General features: G+C 38.1%; 3 protein-coding genes across 3 annotated transcripts; 1 reads left to right on the top strand and 2 right to left on the bottom strand.

The window, feature by feature from the left end:
* Positions 1-18: 18 nt before the first annotated feature.
* On the bottom strand, positions 19-1,079 carry tyrobp (transmembrane immune signaling adaptor TYROBP). Its single transcript, XM_074684358.1, has 5 exons — positions 986-1,079; positions 887-907; positions 647-790; positions 509-576; positions 19-399 (listed from the first exon to the last, which is right to left on the bottom strand). Exons 1-5 carry the CDS (start codon positions 1,020-1,022, stop codon positions 343-345), a joined length of 327 nt encoding a protein of 108 aa, XP_074540459.1. The 5' UTR covers positions 1,023-1,079; the 3' UTR covers positions 19-342.
* Positions 1,080-4,986: 3,907 nt separating this feature from the next.
* On the bottom strand, positions 4,987-7,088 carry hcst (hematopoietic cell signal transducer). Its single transcript, XM_074684296.1, has 5 exons — positions 7,008-7,088; positions 6,558-6,633; positions 6,353-6,373; positions 6,038-6,172; positions 4,987-5,326 (listed from the first exon to the last, which is right to left on the bottom strand). The coding sequence occupies exons 2-5, from the start codon at positions 6,601-6,603 to the stop codon at positions 5,283-5,285; spliced, it is 246 nt and encodes an 81-aa protein (XP_074540397.1). The 5' UTR covers positions 6,604-6,633; positions 7,008-7,088; the 3' UTR covers positions 4,987-5,282.
* Positions 7,089-10,392: 3,304 nt separating this feature from the next.
* nfkbid (nuclear factor of kappa light polypeptide gene enhancer in B-cells inhibitor, delta) lies at positions 10,393-19,633 on the top strand. Its single transcript, XM_074684176.1, has 12 exons — positions 10,393-10,524; positions 12,762-12,898; positions 12,998-13,028; positions 14,552-14,742; positions 14,825-15,003; positions 15,349-15,454; positions 17,206-17,352; positions 17,451-17,502; positions 17,639-17,796; positions 19,003-19,119; positions 19,265-19,429; positions 19,520-19,633. The coding sequence occupies exons 1-12, from the start codon at positions 10,509-10,511 to the stop codon at positions 19,583-19,585; spliced, it is 1,365 nt and encodes a 454-aa protein (XP_074540277.1). The 5' UTR covers positions 10,393-10,508; the 3' UTR covers positions 19,586-19,633.
* Positions 19,634-20,292: the final 659 nt, after the last annotated feature.

Below are 20,292 nucleotides of genomic sequence, written 5' to 3'. Positions count from 1 at the left end.
TAATAAGTGCTTCTCTTACCTGCCTGTGGCAGGTCACTCAACGTTTCAACCAGCCTCCCAGGTTTGCACCTGGTATGTTGTAGATGCATGGGGGAAAATTTGGAGCTGGTGCCCTGATGCTTCAGAGTACCCTAATAATCAAAATTATTCCTACAACAAAAACCTTTTGTCATGTGGCGAGTAAAACTCAGCCCGTCACAGTAAAATGATGAGCCCTGTTGAGCTGGTCTGCTACCTGTATCTTGCCCTCAGTAATGTTGCCTGAGTATAGATGTTAATGCAAAAAATGCCAGAGTAACATATTGTTTGTAGCTTAAAAATTTAATATTTGAAACTATTGTTTTATTTTCTAAAGTGGTGCAGCTCACTGTACACATCTGACTGGACTCCATGTAACTCCTGAAATAGAAAGGAAGCAAATCATGAAATTTGCAAGCAAAACCTTTAAAATTTTTTGTAATCATGAGGTATAGAGTAGCGACAGCAGAGCAGTTTAGTTCAGCTTTACCTGGTAGGGGGATTCAATGACTTCAGCAACCATTTTCTTTGACAAGGATGATGTTTGACTTCTTTTTCCTGTGACAAAACACTCCAGTTAATCCCCTCACATTGTATCCTCACTTAAACACGCAACACAAGTGCTCACCATCATGTGAATCTGTCTTCCTTCTCTTATTGTGGTGAGACGCCAAGCAGAACACTGTAATAGTGATGAGGATGGTCAGGATGATATCAGAGGCAATAATGCCTACAACAGACCCTGCATTTATCATGTAGCAGGATCCACAGTCTGTGAGGAGGAGACATAGGGTTGTGGTTTAAACTACAATACCAAACATCTTTTTTCCAGCGTAGAAGTAGGTTGAGGTTAAGGGAAAGTACATACCTTGCTGTTCTTCTCCAGATCCTGAAAGAATCAAAATTAAAAAATGAAACCTCTCAGTTACTACATTATTATTTCCATAACTGCTTACAAAACACTCACCAAAAAAGGAACCCACAATGCAAAGAGCACCGGACATCTTCTCAGCCGTGGTTATTGGTGAAGGAGGAAATGAGAGGCTGAGCCTGATGGCCACCAGTCTTTTGCTCTCTTTCGGTTGTCAGTGTTGTTGTACCCATAAACATAATGTTTGATGCTAAGGGTGGGCGGGATCTTGGGTAGATAACTGGCTGTAGCGTGTACTTGCAACATGTGACAGTGTTACGAAGAGGAGGAAGGTGTCCACTTGAGGGGAGGAAGCTGGTGTGTCTGGTTCCTCTCTTGCATTCATGTAGGGCTGGTTTGTCTCATATATGTCACTTATGATTATAAAAGCTCTTCTTACCTTTGACACACCTTTTGATAACGCCAATGAAACTGTCACAATAAGGAACTTTTACTAGCTGGTTTCTCCACACTTGCAGTTTCAGCAGAAATGGATACGCCTGTAGTTTCATACTGAGCATTTCCCTATAAGCTGTGGTTTAGCACAGGGGGTTGGCCGCAGTCACAGCTAACTACTGAAGGCCACCGCTCAACCACAGGCTTATATCTACTGATCTTCATTTTTAGTGAAATGACAGCACACCTTTACTGTCATTGTCAAAAAGATGGTTTCATTTTGTTTAACACTTCTATAACTACAAACATAAAAAATAAGAAAGTAATTTTTTAGAAATTGTCGTAGATGGGCCCAAAGTAAGTTATTTTGGTAAAATAACATAAAGAGCCAAAAAAGGAGAAAAAAACACCTCACAACTGTCAGAATTTTTTTAAATGAACTGAAAAATAAAAGAGTTAAACTGTTAACCCTCCCTGGTTCATTCATACTGTCTGAACCATAGACTGTATAAAACACGGACGAAGCATCCGTGACGTCACCCATCTGTTCCTGAAACAGTGAAATGAAGCCAATCCGTGGACGCAGCCACATTTGCTGTTACGCCGGCTGTGAGTTTTTCTTCGAGTAGCTACAGGGCGCCCAGCGGTCACGTGACCTGAGCTGTGCCTCTGCTTGGAAAATCAAACTACCCTAATAACTTCTAAACCGCAGAGAAAGAAAAAAAAATCACTCACCATACAGTGTGCCGATTGTGAAATCAGTGTTTTAGACCAGTGGTTCTCAGACTTTTTTCAGTGACGTACCCCCTATGACATGTATTTTTTTCCACCAAGTACCCCCTAACAAGCGCAAATTAGTTTTGGTTGGAAAAAAAAGTAAAACAGCGCTGTACTATTAGTGTCTATTGGATAAAGTATTCAGTTTAAGAACTTAAACTTATTTGGATTCAAACATCAATTAAATAAATTATGTTAAAGAGATTTTTCTTGGTTGTTTTTTTTTTTTGAATATACATTTTTGAATCTTGCGTAGCCCCTGGAGCGCCCTCGCGTACCCCCAGTGGTACACGTAGCCCCATTTGAGAACCACAGTTTTAGACCATAGGTGTTTTTTGAACCATCCATCCATCCATCCATCCATTTTCTTCCGCTTATCCGGGGTCGGGTCGCGGGGGCAGCAGCCTAAGCAGGGAAGCCAGACTTCCCTCTCCCTAGCCACTTTGTCCAGCTCTTCCAGGGGGATCCCAAGACGTTCCCAGGCCAGCCGAGAGATGTAGTCTCTCCAGCGTGTCCTGGCTCTGCCCCGGGGTCTCCTCCCGGTGGGACGTGCCCTGAACACCTCACCAGGGAGGCGTCTGGGAGGCATCCTCATCAGATGGCCGGGCCTTTTTTGAACCAGCCTGTAAATATGCCTTTTTAATGCTGTAAAAGTCTGTTTTTATGGCTGGGTGTTTACGTCCGGGTCTTTCTGCAGCCAGCCTCAATTGGATTCTCAATGAACAGCAACTTTTAGCACTTCTGCATAGGCTACATTTTTACTTACCAGATGCTGTCCCTTGGTCTGAACAGGACCTGACACACGTTTGCAGTGGTGTCAAACTGCAGCAATGTAGCACCAACAACTGGTGATGAGGACTTACTCAATACAAGATTTTTTTAGAGTTGAGTATCGGCTGCTGGTATTGGCAGCCTTTATGAGTACCGATACCTTGAAATATGGCTGGTATCGGCCTGATGCTGATTCCTGGTATTGGTCCTCGCCCATCCCTAATAATCAATGACTGAATATAATATGGGTGAAAGTTATATGAACTTTTATAAATCCTCTTTTTAATGTCTTGGCACCTAAAATGACCTCCAAGCCAGTTGTTTTAACGACCTGGGGGCCCAAATGCCAGTCCTGCTAAGTTATTTTTAAAAGCTGGATTTAGATAGAAATCTTACTATCAGTGCAGAGGACTTGTTTAAAACCATTTCTCTAAACTGAACCTTGACAGACCTTGGAGAGTGTGGTGAGAGATGACAGTAAAAGATGAAATAGCTAACTGCTGTGTTGACTTACTAGAGGATGTGATCTGTATCTGTTACAGATAATTAGCTTAAAGATCCAAGTTAAACGGTCTGTGGTATGCTGGATTTATCAAAAGGGTACAGAGTCCTGTATCTGGCTGCTTTCAGTTGTGACCCCAGCTGACTTTGGTTTTGACGTCCTCATAATTACTTCTGAAAAATCTACAGTCCAGCCTGGATTTTATTGCTTATTACAAGAATTACTCTTTAGCTTTATTGAGTGGTCAGGTAGAGTACAGTCCAAAAATGGGCAAAGCCATATACAGTTTCACTTCTGAGATCAAGCCATGTGGATTTTAGATGAGTGACAGAAAACATGAACTGTGGCAAGTAAATTTCCCCTGATAAAAACAAAAACAAAAACAAAACTCAGCACTGAAATACCTTTCATAGTAAAACAGCTGAGCTTGAGTGCATTTGTGATAATGTCTTCAAGATACATTTATTATGAGGCCTATTTTGATTTGAACAGCAGGCCCAGGGTTTTTGGCTCTTGGGAAAAAATATGAATGAAATGCTATTAAGAAAAAAAAATTCTCTAAAACTTATTTAGTTTGATTGTATTGAACTAAATCACTCAGATGAATGTATCATACTCCTCTTCATATCAATCTTTTTTTTTTTTTTAATTGAAGCTTATGGCTTGAAATATATCAAATCCAGTCCCGTGTTAGAGAGATTACACCCCTACTACTTACAAATGAACGAATGGCACACTTTGGAAAATCCACAGAGAGTCCAGCAACAAACAGAAAAGATTAGGAGACATACCAAAACCCAGCTGAGTAATTTCCTGAATTCACTTAAGTAGCTATATTGGATTGTATAGCAACCCAAATCTGGCTGACCTATATTCCACACACAGATCACCTCCTGTGAGAGATAAAACAACACCGTGAACCTGTGCAGGAGGTACAGAGATACTGATCCTGCTTAGCTGACTTTTTTTTTTTTGTGTGTGTGTTTGTTTGAAACAACATGGCCACAACATCTCCTGAACATTCAGACAGACTCCACATCATCTGCCCTAAATCTTATCAGGTCTGCTGTGTTAGCCACAAAGCTCAACTGTCAGCTGTAAAGTAGAGCAAAACGATAAGGAGAAGTGTTTGTAAGTACAAAACAGAGAACAGGAACCTCTTTGAAAGTCAACGGATGTTTAAAAAAAATCACCTGAAATACACACGAACACACTGAAACCTACTGAATACTGAAAACAAAATGAAGCAAGAATAATCTTGATTTAAGTGCTGACTGTTGATCTACCTCATCAAGTGTCTTCAAATTTAACATATATCAGCATTAAATTTTTTTTTAAAAAGTCAACAAATGCCCTCTTTCCTACTTGTATTTTAACAGCTTTTAGTGCTGAAAATGTGAATGTCCAATGAAAAACTAGACACCCTAGCATTTGCTAAGAATCACCTGCAGAGGGCGCTGAGTGGCACGTTAACTGTATCAACATTTTGTGAAATAAAGCAATCACTGTTATTTTATCCACAGGTCTCAATTTTTATTATAAGAAAGCAGATTACTTAAGGACTCAGTCCATATTGTAAATTAATGTACACCATCTTAAAGGGTCTGTTAAATTAAAAAATTCTGATTTAGGAGAAATTAAATTAAATTAAAATAGTGACAGCAAAGAAGTGAATTTGTAGTGAAAGTAGTTTCTTTTGAACTGTGAATGTATTAACTGTGTGCATAACAAACTGGGGATGAATTTTGCCTATACAAGAAATCATGCCAGTGCTTATTCCAAATGAATAAAAAATTGTGAAATCTGTTTTTATAGCATTTTAAAATGTGTTTAAAAAGCAAAAACAAACAAATAAACAAAAAACAGCATAAACATGTTAACATAAATTCACACTGGACAGCACCATCTTTAGCCCTTGCAGTTGGCACGGACATTCATGTACACTTTGTTAGCTGTAAAAAGAAAAGGGAAAGAAAGACATTAATACACAAAGGGAAACACAGGAGGGGAATCAAAGGCAGCCAGCAGGTAAGGTTTAATAACAAAATAACAATGAGAAAGAAGAAGGGAAAAAAAGTCAGGTCAAAGGGTCTTGTCACTGGGGATGGGTACTGAATTAGATACTTTTATAGGTACCTACCAAATTCTGTCAAAAGTACCGGGTACCAATTCACTAAAAAATCAAAAGGTACAATGTTTGGGTACCTAAACGCATCCTTGTGACTGCGGCAGAGTGGAAGACTGGGCGATTTTCCATGAACACAGCATTGTAAGGTTATATACTGAAGAATAAATATGTTAAATTGAAAAAAAAAAGTTTTATTATTAAACAAATTGATATTTTTTAACCACTTAAACACAGGAAAGTACTGAAAATTGGTACCTTTGAGTACCGATACCGATTGCCAGGTACCTGGCATTGGTGCTGTATCGTTTAAAATGTTAAAGGTACCCATCCCTACTTGTCACACTAAAAAATTATCTTAAAAGTCTGAAACTTCAGAGTGAGCAATCTGTGTATCATCATTATCCAGAGTTTAAAGTTTAGGATCAAGGTTTTCAGGGGAGCAAGGAAAGATGAACTTCTGATCCCCAAAGGGTTTAACTATACACATTTAACAGCAGAAATAAACGATTGCTCTAATTGTTTTGAGCGTCATCACCATTTTCTATCTTCTGACGCCGAGTGCTGGCACACCGATAGGTTACAACGACAATGAGAAGAGTTAGCAACACATCTGCACAGATAATGCCTGCCATTGTCCCCGGCTCGATCCTGTAGCAAGACACTGTGGTGTCTGAAAAATACAAGCAGACGTTTAATAAACAGTCAGACAGAAAAGGAGGTGGGTGCAGGATGTAGGTTGTGAACCCAAACGTACTGGAAAGAATGTGTCATATCAAGCTTGTTTTTTCCCCCTGAAACGGTGCAATTTACATTATTAGGTTTTAATTTAATCTTTGTTTGGTGAACGTACCTGCATGTGCTCTCGCCAGGCCTTAAAGAAAAGAGAGAAGCAAACATGAAACAAGCTGCATCTTTGCTTTATTAAAAGTGGTGTCAATATGCAACACCTCTGTCAGCTTCTGCTGTGCACAGTATTTGTGGTTTTACTTTCCTGTGTAAGACCACCCAAATGATGGTGTGCAGGAAGGGGAGAAAAGCAACAAAAAAACGCTTACCACAGAGAAAAAAGAGGACAATGTTTAAGCTTTTTTGGTATGCCATTGCCACAGTTGTCCCCTCAGTTTTGGCTTTCTGAAGAAAAGAAATGAGGCCAAACTTTGACTTGTGTTACATCCTTTGGAATGAAGAACTTAAGTCAGTATGCATCAGTGCTTTTATCATTTCAGTTCCTTCAAAGTTCATTCTAACAGGGAAATCACTCACAGTTTCATCCTTTTCAGTCTTGATAAACAGCTTATGTATTTGCTTTAATGCTGGAATATTTTAAAGTAAGTTTGTTGAAATCTATTCATAATACTAAAAAATATTCTTATTCCACATTCAAAAAATAAGCATACAGGTGTACATTCGTCTTATTTATCTTTAACCATAAGCTGTATCTCGCCAGACATTAAATTGTTAAAGTTGGACAAACTTTGACAGTGAGAGTGAATCTATACACGTACCTGCTTTCAGTCCGGGATGTTGTGCCGTTTGGAACCAAAGAGATGATATGATAATCGTTTCCTAAGAGTTTCACTTTTGAGCCTTGACGTCAAATTTTCTTACTTCCGGTGCTGAGCAGAAACGTCGCCGGCCTGTGAGAGAGACAACTCAACAGTGGTGATGAGTTTACAGCTGGATTACGGTGGATTTATACTGGAGAAAGCTGTCAAAAGTGGCAGAGGTACAGAAAAGACGGGTTAAACTTTCAGTACTTTTATTTTTTTTAAGGATATGTACACACAAATCTTTTTTTTAATGACACGCACACAAGCACAGATACAAAATGCGTATTGCTTCGGCCACACACGTCTTACTCTACATTAGGTAAATTCACATTCATCCAGTATGGATGGAAACTGCTGTTGGAGAACATGAGCTGGAGGATTATCTTCAGAGCCTAGCTGCTCATAGAAGAAAAATCATCATGACAGAGAGATAAAAGAGTGTGTTGGTGGCTGGTTCTAATGTCACCTCTGTGTAAGTAGGCTACTTAAAATCTTGAATCACTTGATTCTTAACTCAGTTTAGATGAGATATAAGATTTAATCTCATTTCACCCACTCCCAAACAGCCATTTTTTATACAGTGGTCGGATTAGTGTGTTTACTGACTTGTTTAGTAGAAAAAGCACCGTCTCTTGGCGTTTTTTTTCTTTTATTAAGTGTCATTTCACCTTAGCGTTTCCTCGATTCTGACTCTGACCACTAGATGGAGCTCTTCTCTCTTCATGGACAACATTAATCATCACAGACTGATTCCTTTGACAGTGGAAAATTCTAATGCACAAGTTCTACAATCATTTTCTCCAAGCTGTTGGTTTTTTAAAAAACAACCTATGTTTTTTTTTTTTTGCTTCATTGAGATCCACTCTCACCACTTATATGTCTAAATTTAACAAAACAATCAAGAAAAGCTAAAAAGCCATTTTCAAATTATATAAACTTCAATGCTTGATTGACAGAATAGATTCATACAGAGTACTCCATTGGACAACTGCACATTTGTTAATAATGATTTTTATGCTTTCAGTAAACCTCTGCTCAAAGCCACAAGTTAGGATAAAACTAACAGTTTTCATCTCTGCTGATTTTTATTTTTTAATTAAGAAGAATCTCAGTTTTGAAAAAAAGTAAAAGATTGTAAGTTGAGTAAAAATTTGGGATGTTTTTAAGTTTTATTATCTCAGAGTTATGTCGTTCTCTTCCCATTAGTCTGTGTGGTAAAGGAAAGCAGGATGAAGTGACAGTTGATCCATTTTTTTTTTTAACTGCTACTTTTAGAAAAGTTGGGTTAAATCTATTCTGATTGAACACCCTATTTGTTGAAGTTAACAAATTACCCAACATGGTCAGCTGGAAGTTCCCCCCAAAAAAGAGAGAAAATCCGTTTTTTAGCCGCAAGGCTCCAAAAATAGGGAACAAGTCGGCCACATAACTTTTCTAGCACATTAGCAAGTGGTAGTGCATGACTCTGGTCTGTGCTTCATCAATTTCCCTCTCTGTAAACCATTTATCCCAAAGGAGCAAAGCTGCAGTGTGAGACACTACTTACCTGCTCAGGTTTCTGATGTTCAGCTTGTCAAAAACAAGATGAATTTGCTGGAAAATCCTGTCTGGGAAATGAGACACTTCAGTAAAATTGAAGGGGTTAGATGTGTTTGTATGGCTATCACGATCAATCTCCCTCTCAGAAGTCACTTCTGATATAATTATCTTGATAGATTTGTAAAGAGGTTCTCAAGTCTTTTTTTTAATGCAATGGTTAAATTTATTGAAATTCCCCATATTTTAAATTCTTCCTGTTCTGTTTCTGCTCCTGCTGAACGAAGCAAAAAGAAGCTGGTTGTCTGAGTTCTTTCCGTGGGGACTTATTGGTGATAAGCATGTCTGGATAAACTGAAGAAATCTGTGAGCCTAATCAATAAAACAGTAATAAAAAACACTTTAACTAAAATCTACTTGTCTTTCAAATTACATTATAAAGAAAAAAATATTTTTAATTGGGTCATGAGCATGATAACTTACTAAAATAAATCAGGCTTTCCACTGAGTTAGTCAGAGATTTCATTGATAATATATGACGAGATATTCCATGAGTCAACCGTGTCAGAAACATTTATTTTTCTATGTTATGTCATTTAAGTTATATAACTAGCAAAATTTGTGTTCCTTTTGTTGATATACATTTTTATATACAACAACAAAAAATATTTTTTTTATTCTCTTATACAAGTTTTCAATATTTTCAATAAGATAAAAAAAGAAATCAAAGAGCTGACTCAAGATTTGAAGTAATTACTCCAGAACTAAACATTCTAAATTTTGTTAGATTTCAGGAGCAAAAGGAAACATATTACTTATAATATTATACTTACCTAACAGTGCATTAGCTAGAGGTTATCAATAATCTTCTTATATTTCATTATTGAGCTAAGAGATAAGCTTATGAATTTTATATTTTCATCGACTGAAACACTAAAAAGAAAAAACAATTGTAAAATGTTAAATATCTTAAAAGCGAACTAGAACACACAATTTAACCAACATAACTTTATGTTAAAAAATATATCAATGTATTAGTTATAAGAAACATAACAGTTTTTTCTTTCTCTATTATAGGCACTGTTACACACTTTAATCCCTACATTTACCGCCAACATTAGAGACTGTGAAAGTCTCAGTGTTTTTAAAAGTGAACTGAAATCATGGCTTCAGGACAATCATGTGATGACCAATTTAATCCTCTGAATGCATGAAACCAGAGACAATGAAATGTATTTTTAAACGTGACATTATAAGTGATGGACTTTTGTTGAGTATGTATTGTTTAAAGGCAAAGACACTTGTTTTCATCAGTAGTGTTGTATATTATTGTATATCTTCCTGCCCAGGGACCACAGATGAAAATTAGCTGTGTAGCTAACTCTAGCTTGAGAGTTTTCTTTGTTTTGCACAGTCCCTTTCAAGTGAAAAAAAAAAAGGAAAAATAATAAATAAAATCAAATTAAATGAAAAAAAATGATTTGTTTCATAATACTTCTGTTTTCTGTCAAGTAACATTTTGAATTCAAAAAGATAGCCCAGGTATTTTCTGTTTTAATATTGAAAAATTATACTTGTAGAGTTATTTCCCAGCTAATAGCTGTTGGTTTCATTTTTCTCCTTCCTCTCTCTGTCTCTTCACCTGTATGTTTTCACTCTTTGCTGGTCTGGTGGTTTGACAGCACAGCAGTATGTGTGGCTTCCTCTCTGGAGGGGCGTGGACTTGTGTTGGTGATGGTAGCCGCATGCTCTGTGTGTACAAGCAGAAAGCGACAAAGACAACAAGGCAGTCACACTTGAGACAGGCAGAACATCACACACTATCCCTCCAACTTTACCAATCAGTTTATCCAGCTTTTGAAAGGAGCACTGACCAAGAGGAAGACCTGTTGAAGACTTCACAGCGACATCGTTTCTGACATGCACTTTGAGAAATGTGAGTATATGAGCTTTTATTTTCTTATTCATGGCAGATGTGACTAGCTTTTTGAGTCCTATTGTTACATATTCTTAAAAGGTGTAAGGGTTTAATGTTTATAAAGGGTATTTATGCTGACACCTTTTCCTTGATTGATTTGTCAAAAGCGTTTTTGACAGCACTGGTTCTTTTTCCCTATTAGTTATACTGTTATCAAAAAAGACTCCTATCAGTTCTGATTTAACTAATAAGCTTAAAGAATTAGATTTGCATCTTAAAAACATTAAACAGTATTCCTTTGACTTAATTTAAAATCTATGATTCAACATCTGAGTGAGAATGTTTACCCTGCTCCTTTTAACTTTAGACTTTGAGTTCTGGGTAATCAGAAACTGTGCATTGAAGATGAAACCCCCTCTTTGTTGAAGTGTAAGGTGGAGTGATACCTAAATTTGTCTCATTTTCGTAAAAAGAAAACAAAATTATGGTGAATCCAAAAGTCTTGTGCCTGTGGGGAAACCCTTAACACCCCCGCCCCTACTTTGCTTGTTTTCGTTTCCCCATTTTATCAAAGCAGCAAACTGTTGATGATGATGATACCTCAGCCTTTTTTTTTTTTTTTCATGCCTTCTTTCACACAGGCCAGCGTTGTTCGTGTTGTGTTCAGTGTGCTGGGTCGGTTAAACCACAAAAAATGAGGAACTTTGCTAGGCAATACTTTTTTTTACTTTGCAGAGACAGACCAAAAGAGAAAGGTCGTCGGAATCCCCAACCTCCTACGCAACATGAGTCAGTGTCCAGGGGTTTTCAAAAATCCTATTTGAATAGAGAAGAGTCGTCCAGAGCAGTGTGGGGGCAGTCAGTGTAAAGCCCTAAACTATAGGTTTAGAGGCAAACGTCCTCATTCTCCTGGGAAATCCTCATAAACCTCACCTGGGGTTAGCGTCTGCTGGTATCAAGTAAATGTCATTCGGTCTCAGCTGTGGATTGTCACAAGTCATTACATCACATTACATCTAAAAAGGTCAAAGGTTACATAAACCTGTAAAGATCAAATGAGTCAGTAATTAGAAATAGTAGTAGCACATTTTGAACTTGAAAATGAAACTTGACGTCATTCACTAGTAGTGGATGATGTCATTGTTCTCATAAAGTTACTTTTAACATAAGGTTTCATGACAGCAGAGTATTGTTAGAGGATTGTCAGCGTGAGAGTTCTGCTTCAAATCAAGAAAAACTGCCAGAAACTAAATAGTTAAACCCACAAACTAACATTTCTCTCATGTCGACTGGATTTGCATATTTTTTCAGAAGTGCACCCTCTTTGTGTTTACTCTGCTGAACAGTGCTGTCTACTCCCTGTGTTTCCCAGCGCAGCAGCTGGCATTCACAGGCTTTAAAAGAAACAGATAACAACAAAAGAACATGTCACTCTCTGTCTCTGCCTCCCAGACATGTAGGTGCAGTAGAGAGCACAAGGCACCAACACGTGTTTTGGTGACGTGCTGTGACACACCAAAGGCAGGAAGATGCGGTTTCCCTTTCTGTTAGCGTAACGGAGCGAGACAGGAAGATGTCATAGAAAATCAGCAGTGGCAATCCCAATGGTACAGATTTTCTGATGAATTAGTCTGGTTTGCACAGCGGCACTGTCTGGGTTCCTAATGGAGGAGGTTTTCTCATGGTCTTATCTCTGTGCGCTGGTTCCACACGCCCGGTGGAAATATCACCTGATCTTTTATGCTCTGAGAGAAGATTTTGAGGAAACAAACCTGTGTGGTCACATCAGAGCTCTGTTTTGTGTTATTTTCCTATCAAACTCATCATTTGTCCTGTTTTAGTGGAAATGTTACTAAAGAAGAGGGGAATCACACTCATTGTTTATGGATTCAAGAGTGATTTAGTCTGTCTAGGGGAGAGCAAAACAAAGCCTACATGGAGAAAATGAGTTGGGGTATCATCAGACTAAAATGATTCAATTACCAACATAGTTCACTCCTTATTGTCTCACTACAGCAACAATAACAACCAGGGATTTACTTCACCCTCAGTGTGCAAAGCTTTCCTCTGTTTTCTTATTTTTCAAAAAGTGGGCACTTTGTTTTCCTTTCTATCTTTCTAACGTTAAAATGATCTAAAGCCTCTGCCACCAGTGTGTGGTTGTGACTTACAATGTAAAAGCACTCTGAGTGATCAGAACACAAAAGAAGGACAGAAAACTGACACAGTCCCCTTGCTATATTTGTCTTTTTCAGCGCCAAAGGAGAAGCCGTGTTGCACTCTGCCCACAGTCAAAAAGCTCTTGGAGCAGAAGAGAAGGCGTGAGACGTCCTCTGTTCTGCCTTCCTGCTCCACAGCCAGCACAAGTCCTGCTCCTCAGACTGCTGCTACAGTAAGAGAGCACACACAGGAATAAGCATCTCACTTAATGTTATTTCAAGGAAACATGACAGCACATCATTCATCTTTTTTTTTTTTTTCATTTCTGCAGTTGTCTTCATCTGAGCCGTTTCACTGTACAGGTGAGAGTTAACAACAATTGAAAGATAATTAGATTGATTTTCTTCTCTGTGTGCCCTGGTGAAAAAAAAGTACTTTATTGTATTTCAATTGTATTCATTTTTTCAAAAGTATATTGAAAATGTATTTACACAAATAATTTTTGTTACTATATAAAAAGGATACTAACATCATGCTTTAACGCTAACACTTTTAACACAATTTAAAATAGTTACACTATAATGCGCTTTATAGAAATATACTACACAAAAATTTACTTTAGGAAAAGTCAAGTGTATTGTGTGTAAGTGGACTAATTTAAAAATTGGTTTCTACTTATACTTTTGGTATTTTTAAAATGTTAGCTTCAAATTTCATTGTAATGTACACTGAAAGCATATTTTCAAAGTACACATTTTAATATTGAAACTGTTATATTAAGTTGGAGTGCATTTAATTTACATTTGAATTATTTATGTAGTTATTTGTGCTTTAATAGCATTTCTATGAAAACACACTCGTCTTTCAGCCTGTGTTGTACTGGTGATACATTTGCAAGAATGTGCAATAAAGAAAGTATAGCAAAGTAAGAATAAAGTATATTTATTATTAATGGCTGAATATGCTCTTTTAGTATTTGGAAGAAGCCAATAGTAAAATTGAGCATATTATTACCACAGTAGGAATACACTAAAAGTACAAAGCTGATATATTTCTAAGACACTAAAAATGATTTTAATGTATTTCAAATACAACCAAAATACTCTTTAATTTGATTAAATAAACATATATTAGTACAGTTGAATACTTAAAGGATACAAAATATACTTTAAGCTGTTCCACTTTAGCACATGAAAATTCACTAAATAAACTTAAAGTTGAGCTTTATTACAATTTAATGACAATTAAAATATACTAAGTACAAAATTAGTTGTTCCAAAATAGCATGCTATAAGTGTACTAATCATAAACAAACTTAAAGTATATTGATGTTAAGTGTATGCAAAAGTAAGCTAAATTTGAGTACACTTAGTGGACTAAATCCATGAAAAGACAAAGAAAAACGTTTAACAGAGTTCATGAATCTTCTCAATGCAGAATGAAGTGTAGCTAAACTCCTGATATTTTCTTCATATGAGGCAATTGATGTCCAAAACACTTTTCAAAACACATCCATCTTCCAGTGTTGCTCTGGGCTGTGAGTTCCCCTGTTGTTATGAATAGCACAATACCTGTTAATGCACCAAATCCATGTCTGGAAGATGACCCTTGCACATTCTCTTTTCACTCTGCTTGTATAAAGAAACAAAAAAAGAAATATGAAAATGATTATTTTAAAAGTTTCTGTCCTCATTTGGACTAAATGTGCTCATGGCTGAAGCCACAGAGCAGAGGACAAATCACTAAAACAGAATAAAGCATTCATGGGTTTTGTTAGCACCATGTGAAGGGTAGAAATTTACCAGCTTTGTCCTTCAGCTCAGTCCATCTCGCAGTCATGTAATGTAATATATCACAGTTAAATATGACTAACTTCTCATTCCAGGTGCATCAAGCAGCTACTCAGACATGGCGGTGAGCTTTGAACAGTGGACTGGGGCTCCAGAGTCTTCAAGTTATTACAGCAGCCTTCCAGGATCCAGCTTTGCTGCAGCCTACAACCCCCCAGTGACACCTGAGTTTACACAGCAGCAGCAGCAGCTGCAGGAGCTTGGAGACACAATGCCTCAAACATACGTAAGATAAAACCTCACACTTGTTGTCACCCTCATTGAAATCACAAGCAGTTTCTGAAAATCTTGTGTCTCTTTGGCCTCAGTTCTCAATGCTGGTCCCAGATCCCAGTATGTCTTCTCCGTGGTCCTTTCTGGGTCCCAGTCAGGCCTCACAGCTGAGTTTTGGTTCATCAATGGATGCTGCCAAGCTGGATGAAGCTCGGATGCTGGTCAGCGGGATGGACGACAGGAGAGCCACCAGGCAAGATGAAGATGGAGACACGTGAGTTTATACTCAAACTGATGCCACTTTTTCTTAAAAACTTGCTTGCACACACACTAATAATTTGTTAAAGTGCATAAAGAGCGCTGAGTTTATTGACTTTCATTAGAGTTTCGTTTTCAGTCACAACCTAAAAGTGAGAGCCACGCCTGCAGTGTAGTAATCATAGAAAGACAGAGTAGACCCACAGTTGTTGATGAGTCAGCCGCAAACACTTGAAGGTTATAAACACAGATTAAATCTAATGACTGTGAAAAGGAATACAGTGAAACTGCTTGTGGGGATGACTGAGATTCTTTGGCCTTGTATTAAAGCTCATTGATCATGTACCGCTTGTTCTGTCAGCATCCTGCACATCTACACAGCCAAGGGACTCAGGGAGTGTGCCTACGCTGCTGCAGAGAGGCTGAGGGATGTTGGCAGACTGGACGCCAAAGAACACAAGGGGAAGGTAAGAAAAAGTATATAAAAAGAGTTTATAAAACGTGTGTGTTCAAAACGTGCTTTTCTTCCTCTGGAGAAGGAGTTCACAGTGCCAGGCATTAGATCAACATGTTTGCACTGCAAAACCAAATTCTCACCTTGTGTCTTTGTTAAATTTAATCATGTTGTTTTACAAAGAACTGGACTACAGTTAAACAAAATCCAATTCTTCATCCATTTTTTTAAGTGATTGCTATAACAATGGGTCTAAAAGGGACAAGAAATTAGACGAAGACATGAGAGATCTGAGCGTTCTGAAGTCTAACATTGTCACAAATGTTAATTTTCATCAGTAATATTGAGCCTGTTCTTTTGGGTTAATATTTGATAGTGTATGGTTTCAACATTGAAGCATGGATATTATGTGTCATAGAAGAATTGATCCAAATGAAAGAAAAATTTATACTTTTCTGCAGACTCTCTAAATAATGATTATCAAGTGCATCCAACTGCAACTTGTGTTCTATCATCATGACTGCTTTTTGTCTTATTATCAAGCAATATATATCAAAAATAAGTAGTTTACTCTGGTTTGGAGAGTGGAATATTTGGAAGGGATGAATATTTACACTGTAAAAAAAAAAAATAAAAACCCTCCAAAAAAAAATAAATAAATAAATAAAGGAGTGTCAGACCAAAACTTTTAAGTTAAAGTAAAATATCCTAATTCAAATAGATTCCAAATACATTACATTAACAGAAATTTTCATTAAGAGTTCTGCTGGAAAAAAGGAGTAATTTGACAGATTTTCCCAAACTGTTATTATCAAACACCTTCAATGTAGTCACAAGGAGAAGAGTTCTGATAAAAAATGCCCTTATTTACAGCAAAATACTTTTTTGTTGTGATGGTGTTTTGTAACCGTGAGTGAGGTGGGAAAGCAGTGGATATAAGATCCTGCTGTGTAATTAAGGTGCTGCGTGGGGGGAAAGACAGTCTATGCCCCACTGCATGGACTGGCTGTGTAATTTGTATAATGCTGATTTTTAAAATTATCCAATAAAATGCAGCCTATCAACACATCTTGTTTAACATAAAACACATTGTAAAAGTCACTGGAGGCAGCCGATTTGCGCAGTGGAGCACGGACTGCTGACTTGCGCAGTGGAGCACAGCCTCAATGCAAAGCAGGGTCTTGCATCCATTGCGTTTCCCCCTCACTCACTGTTACAAAGCGCTGCTACAACAAAAATCACTTTGCTGTAAAATAACAGGAAAATAGGAAACTTAGGACACAAACTAATAGTGTGTTCTGTCTGCAAGTTTTATGGTTTTGAAAAAGTCTGATACAGCCTTGAGATTTATTGTTGAAACGTAACCAACCATCAGAGAGGAGGAAACAGGGCGCAGCTGCATACGGTACATAAAACTAAAAAGATCTACCTGCAAATTCTAGTAAAAAACATTGGATTGTTAGCATGGACATAAACCTGTATATAATGAGCTACATTTTTAGTTACAGATAATTAGTTATACATCAATTTGACTGTAATTTAAGCAACAGAAAAGACAATACACTCTTTTTTCCTATTAAAAATGATAAATAAACACAGTAAGTCATTTCTGGAATAATCCTTTAAAAAACATCTAGGTTGTTGATCTACTGATAGAAAAACAGCTTTAAAAATTCAGGGCCCTTAACTATAAAGTTAGGATTGTTTTAACAGTGTTTTCTGGCATTGTGATTTCTCAAACTGCACTGTTATATACTTGTGCAGACTGCTCTTCTTGTAGCGGTGACAGCAAACCAGACAGAGATTGTGCAAGACCTGCTGTCATTGGGTGCAGACATCAACGCCTGTGAAGTCAAAGGACAGACTGCTCTTCATCTGGCTGCTCACTACGGCCTACCTGGGGTTCTGCAGGTGAGGAGGCACTGGTTCAGTCATGGAAGATGCACCTATTTGGTAAGGGAATTTAGATATACAGAACCAACTTTGACACTCATTCTTTTATTTTGAAGGTAATCCTGGAAAGCAGGCCAGATGTCAACCTGGAGGCACGTAATTTTGAAGGTACGCCAGTGTTTTATTTTACTGTGTTATGCAAAGGGTGAATTATAAACAGTCAGCCATGAGGTTTTAAGCACAAAGTCAGAGTATTTTCATCTCTGGGGTCTTCATTCAAACAGTGTCCTCTCCTGTGCCGCAGGTATGACTCCTCTGCACTGTGCAGCCATCTCTCACAGCCTCACCATGAAGGCTCTGTCCTGCAGCGCCATGCCAGATGTGAGTCTGCAGACCAAAGCTGCAGAGAAGCTCTCCTGTGTGCAGATGCTCCTTAACGCAGGGGCTTCCCTGCTCAGCCAGGTACCATACACACTCTTTCTCCTTCATTAATAGAATAATCATAGAATAGAATAAAAAGTGCTTTATTAATCCCAGAAGGTAAATTCAGCGACAACGCAGCAATCAAAGACAGTATATCATGCAAAAATTAAAAAATATGTGAACAGAATAGTATAATGAGTGTCATCTAGGAAAAAAATAAAGTAGTCTGTCACAGACGACAGCCTGGCTACAACCCTTCAGCCAGCCACCACCTTCACAGGGTCCAGGACCGAGCTCTTTCTACACCAGACTTTTTCACTCTCTCTCTCCTGCATCCTGTCACCCAACAGCAGACAAAGTCCCTCCAGTCCCGACGCTCGTGTTAGCCCTGTTAGGTATTCCCTCTGGTGCTGGGTTAGCACAGCTGGCTTGTCCATCTTATTGATGAAGATCAATTTTAAATTCCCTTTAAAGATGAATAGAAGGACATGTCAGTGTCACTACTTCTTAGCTTGCACTGCAGTACCACAAGATCGTCCTAGCCTCCTTTTCCTCAGCCTGCAGAGAACATTGGACCTAGCACTGGTTAGCATCGGCATGCTATGGGCTGCTAACAACTGAAATCTTGTTTGTTAACAATGCAACCATGGTTATAAGTAGGATCTCTTGACACACACAGGGACATAAAAGGTAAAAACACCACTGCAAATGCAACTAGTTAGGTGTCAATGGACAACAAATAAGAAATAAAAAGTAATGACAAGCTCCAAATACAAAGAGAATTTAAAAGATGAGAAAAGGGAAACAAAGAAAGACCAGCTGCAACAAGCTGCTGCCACTTGAGTGGCGTTTAGCAACAGTCTAGTAAATGTTAGATGAACTCCTTGGTTAAGATTGAAGCAGTGATGATGATGATGATAATAATGATGATGATGATGATGATGATGATGATGATAATGATGATGATGATGATGATGATGATGATGATGATAATGATGAGAACTGGTACATAAGGGAATGAGCCATTCTGACTCTGACCAAGTATAATTGTGAAAGACTAATGGGCTAAATCCCGACCTTTAAGGGGGAGTGCCCAGATGTGATACTACCTTGATGATGTCATGAGAAGCACAAATTTCCCGCTTAATGTGCTCTTTGTTTTCAACCTCTTGTGTGATAGAAGTGCCCCGTGTGACTTGTGGTTTCAATTGTGTATTTTCTTTTATGTCATTTCTTCACTTTCAGGAAATCAAAAGTAACAAGACGGTGCTGCATTTGGCTGTGAAAGAGGGGAACATTGATCTGGTGCATCATCTGCTCAAGATTCCCCTTCAGAACATGAGAGACTTTGTCAACATGAAAGTGAGTCCCACCCTGACATGGCTCTCAGAACTGAATTATGACTACATCGTTCGTTTGTCTGTTTGTTTGTTTGTTTGTATACAAATATGTACTCTACTCACACCTGACTGTTAACAGCTTGAGTCATGCTGCGTTTCCTCAACAGGCTCACGGTCACACAGCTTTACACATGGCGGCTGGGCTCCATGGTAACCCCCACCAAGCAGAGATCCTGCGACTGCTGCTGAGCGGAGGAGCTGATCCCAGCATCCGCAACCTGGAGAACGACCAGCCAGCTCACCTGCTGCAGAGCGGCCCCCGGGGGGAGCAGGTGAGCAGACACTTCTGTAACCCTTCAGTTTGCAGTTTCGTGTTCTTCTTTCTCTTTATTCATTTTTTTTTATCTTTCTTTTTCTCTCAGCTCAAGCTCATGCTGAAGAAAAGAAGCGCCTCCTCCCGTAGACGCAACGTGTCCTTGCAGGACTAGGAATGAGTTAAACCAATTGTAATCCCTATTTAAAGGGAAAATCTTTAGGATGTTGCCTCTGTTCAGAAGCAGGTTATTTTTGTGCTATTTTGGGAGCCTCTGGCTGATAAATTATTCTTAAAGAAGTTGATCCTCTGCATATTTGATTCACATTGGATTGGACAAATGATGCTTTGTGTTTGGAATCATTCAGTATCTGATAAAGAGTTTTTTGTGTTTCTTTTTTCTTTTCTTTTTTTTTTTTCTTAAAAAAAAGTAAATAATTTTAAGTTGTTTCTATTTTTTAGATCATGAAATGCATATTTTGAGGCATTGTGATTGATGCACTTAATTTATTCAAGTTGTTTGACATATTTTACACCACTGGAAATGAACAGAGAGAAAAAGGTTATAAAATCAAGAGCAGAGGGTGCTGTGAAAGCTGAAGTCATGTTCATTTTCCCAGCAGGCTACACTCCCAGTTAAACGTAGATTTCTGTGAAATCATTTGTATGGCCTTAAGGACAATGTCCCTGAAAGCCCCCTGACTCTCAAGTCAAAACCCCCATCACCATCAGCGATCATATTGTTTCACTGATCGTGACGCTTTTGATTTCAGTCAGCTTGCGTGTCTGTTAATTATTACTCTTTATTTAACTTCCTGTCTGTTTGCATTGTGTTTTGTTTGTCATAGCACCAGTATGTTTTTCTTTGAGGAAAAAGAGAGT

The sequence above is a fragment of the Halichoeres trimaculatus genome, unplaced genomic scaffold (assembly GCF_033239565.1).
Source record: "Halichoeres trimaculatus isolate MK-OKI-2021-1 unplaced genomic scaffold, fHalTri1.1 fHalTri1_scaffold_12, whole genome shotgun sequence".
NCBI lineage: Eukaryota > Metazoa > Chordata > Actinopteri > Labriformes > Labridae > Halichoeres > Halichoeres trimaculatus.
The sequence above is the reverse complement of the archived record's forward strand: the minus strand, read 5'-3'. Positions and strand labels throughout refer to the sequence as shown.

What these genes read in the sequence shown, in the direction of transcription:
- nfkbid (XM_074684176.1), top strand. An exon ending in GCCTACCTGGGGTTCTGCAG is followed by an intron (nt 17,353 to 17,450) that starts GTGAGGAGGCAC and finishes TTTATTTTGAAG; the next exon opens with GTAATCCTGGAAAGCAGGCC. An exon ending in GGGCTTCCCTGCTCAGCCAG is followed by an intron (nt 17,797 to 19,002) that starts GTACCATACACA and finishes CTTCACTTTCAG; the next exon opens with GAAATCAAAAGTAACAAGAC.
- hcst (XM_074684296.1), bottom strand. Translation starts at nt 6,603, where the DNA reads ATGGCATACCAAAAAAGCTTAAACATTGTCCTCTTTTTTCTCTGTG. An exon ending in TGTCCTCTTTTTTCTCTGTG is followed by an intron (nt 6,374 to 6,557) that starts GTAAGCGTTTTT and finishes CTTTTCTTTAAG; the next exon opens with GCCTGGCGAGAGCACATGCA. An exon ending in CCTGGCGAGAGCACATGCAG is followed by an intron (nt 6,173 to 6,352) that starts GTACGTTCACCA and finishes TGTATTTTTCAG; the next exon opens with ACACCACAGTGTCTTGCTAC.
- tyrobp (XM_074684358.1), bottom strand. Translation starts at nt 1,022, where the DNA reads ATGTCCGGTGCTCTTTGCATTGTGGGTTCCTTTTTTG. An exon ending in ATCTGGAGAAGAACAGCAAG is followed by an intron (nt 791 to 886) that starts GTATGTACTTTC and finishes TCCTCCTCACAG; the next exon opens with ACTGTGGATCCTGCTACATG. An exon ending in TCATTGAATCCCCCTACCAG is followed by an intron (nt 400 to 508) that starts GTAAAGCTGAAC and finishes TTTCTATTTCAG; the next exon opens with GAGTTACATGGAGTCCAGTC.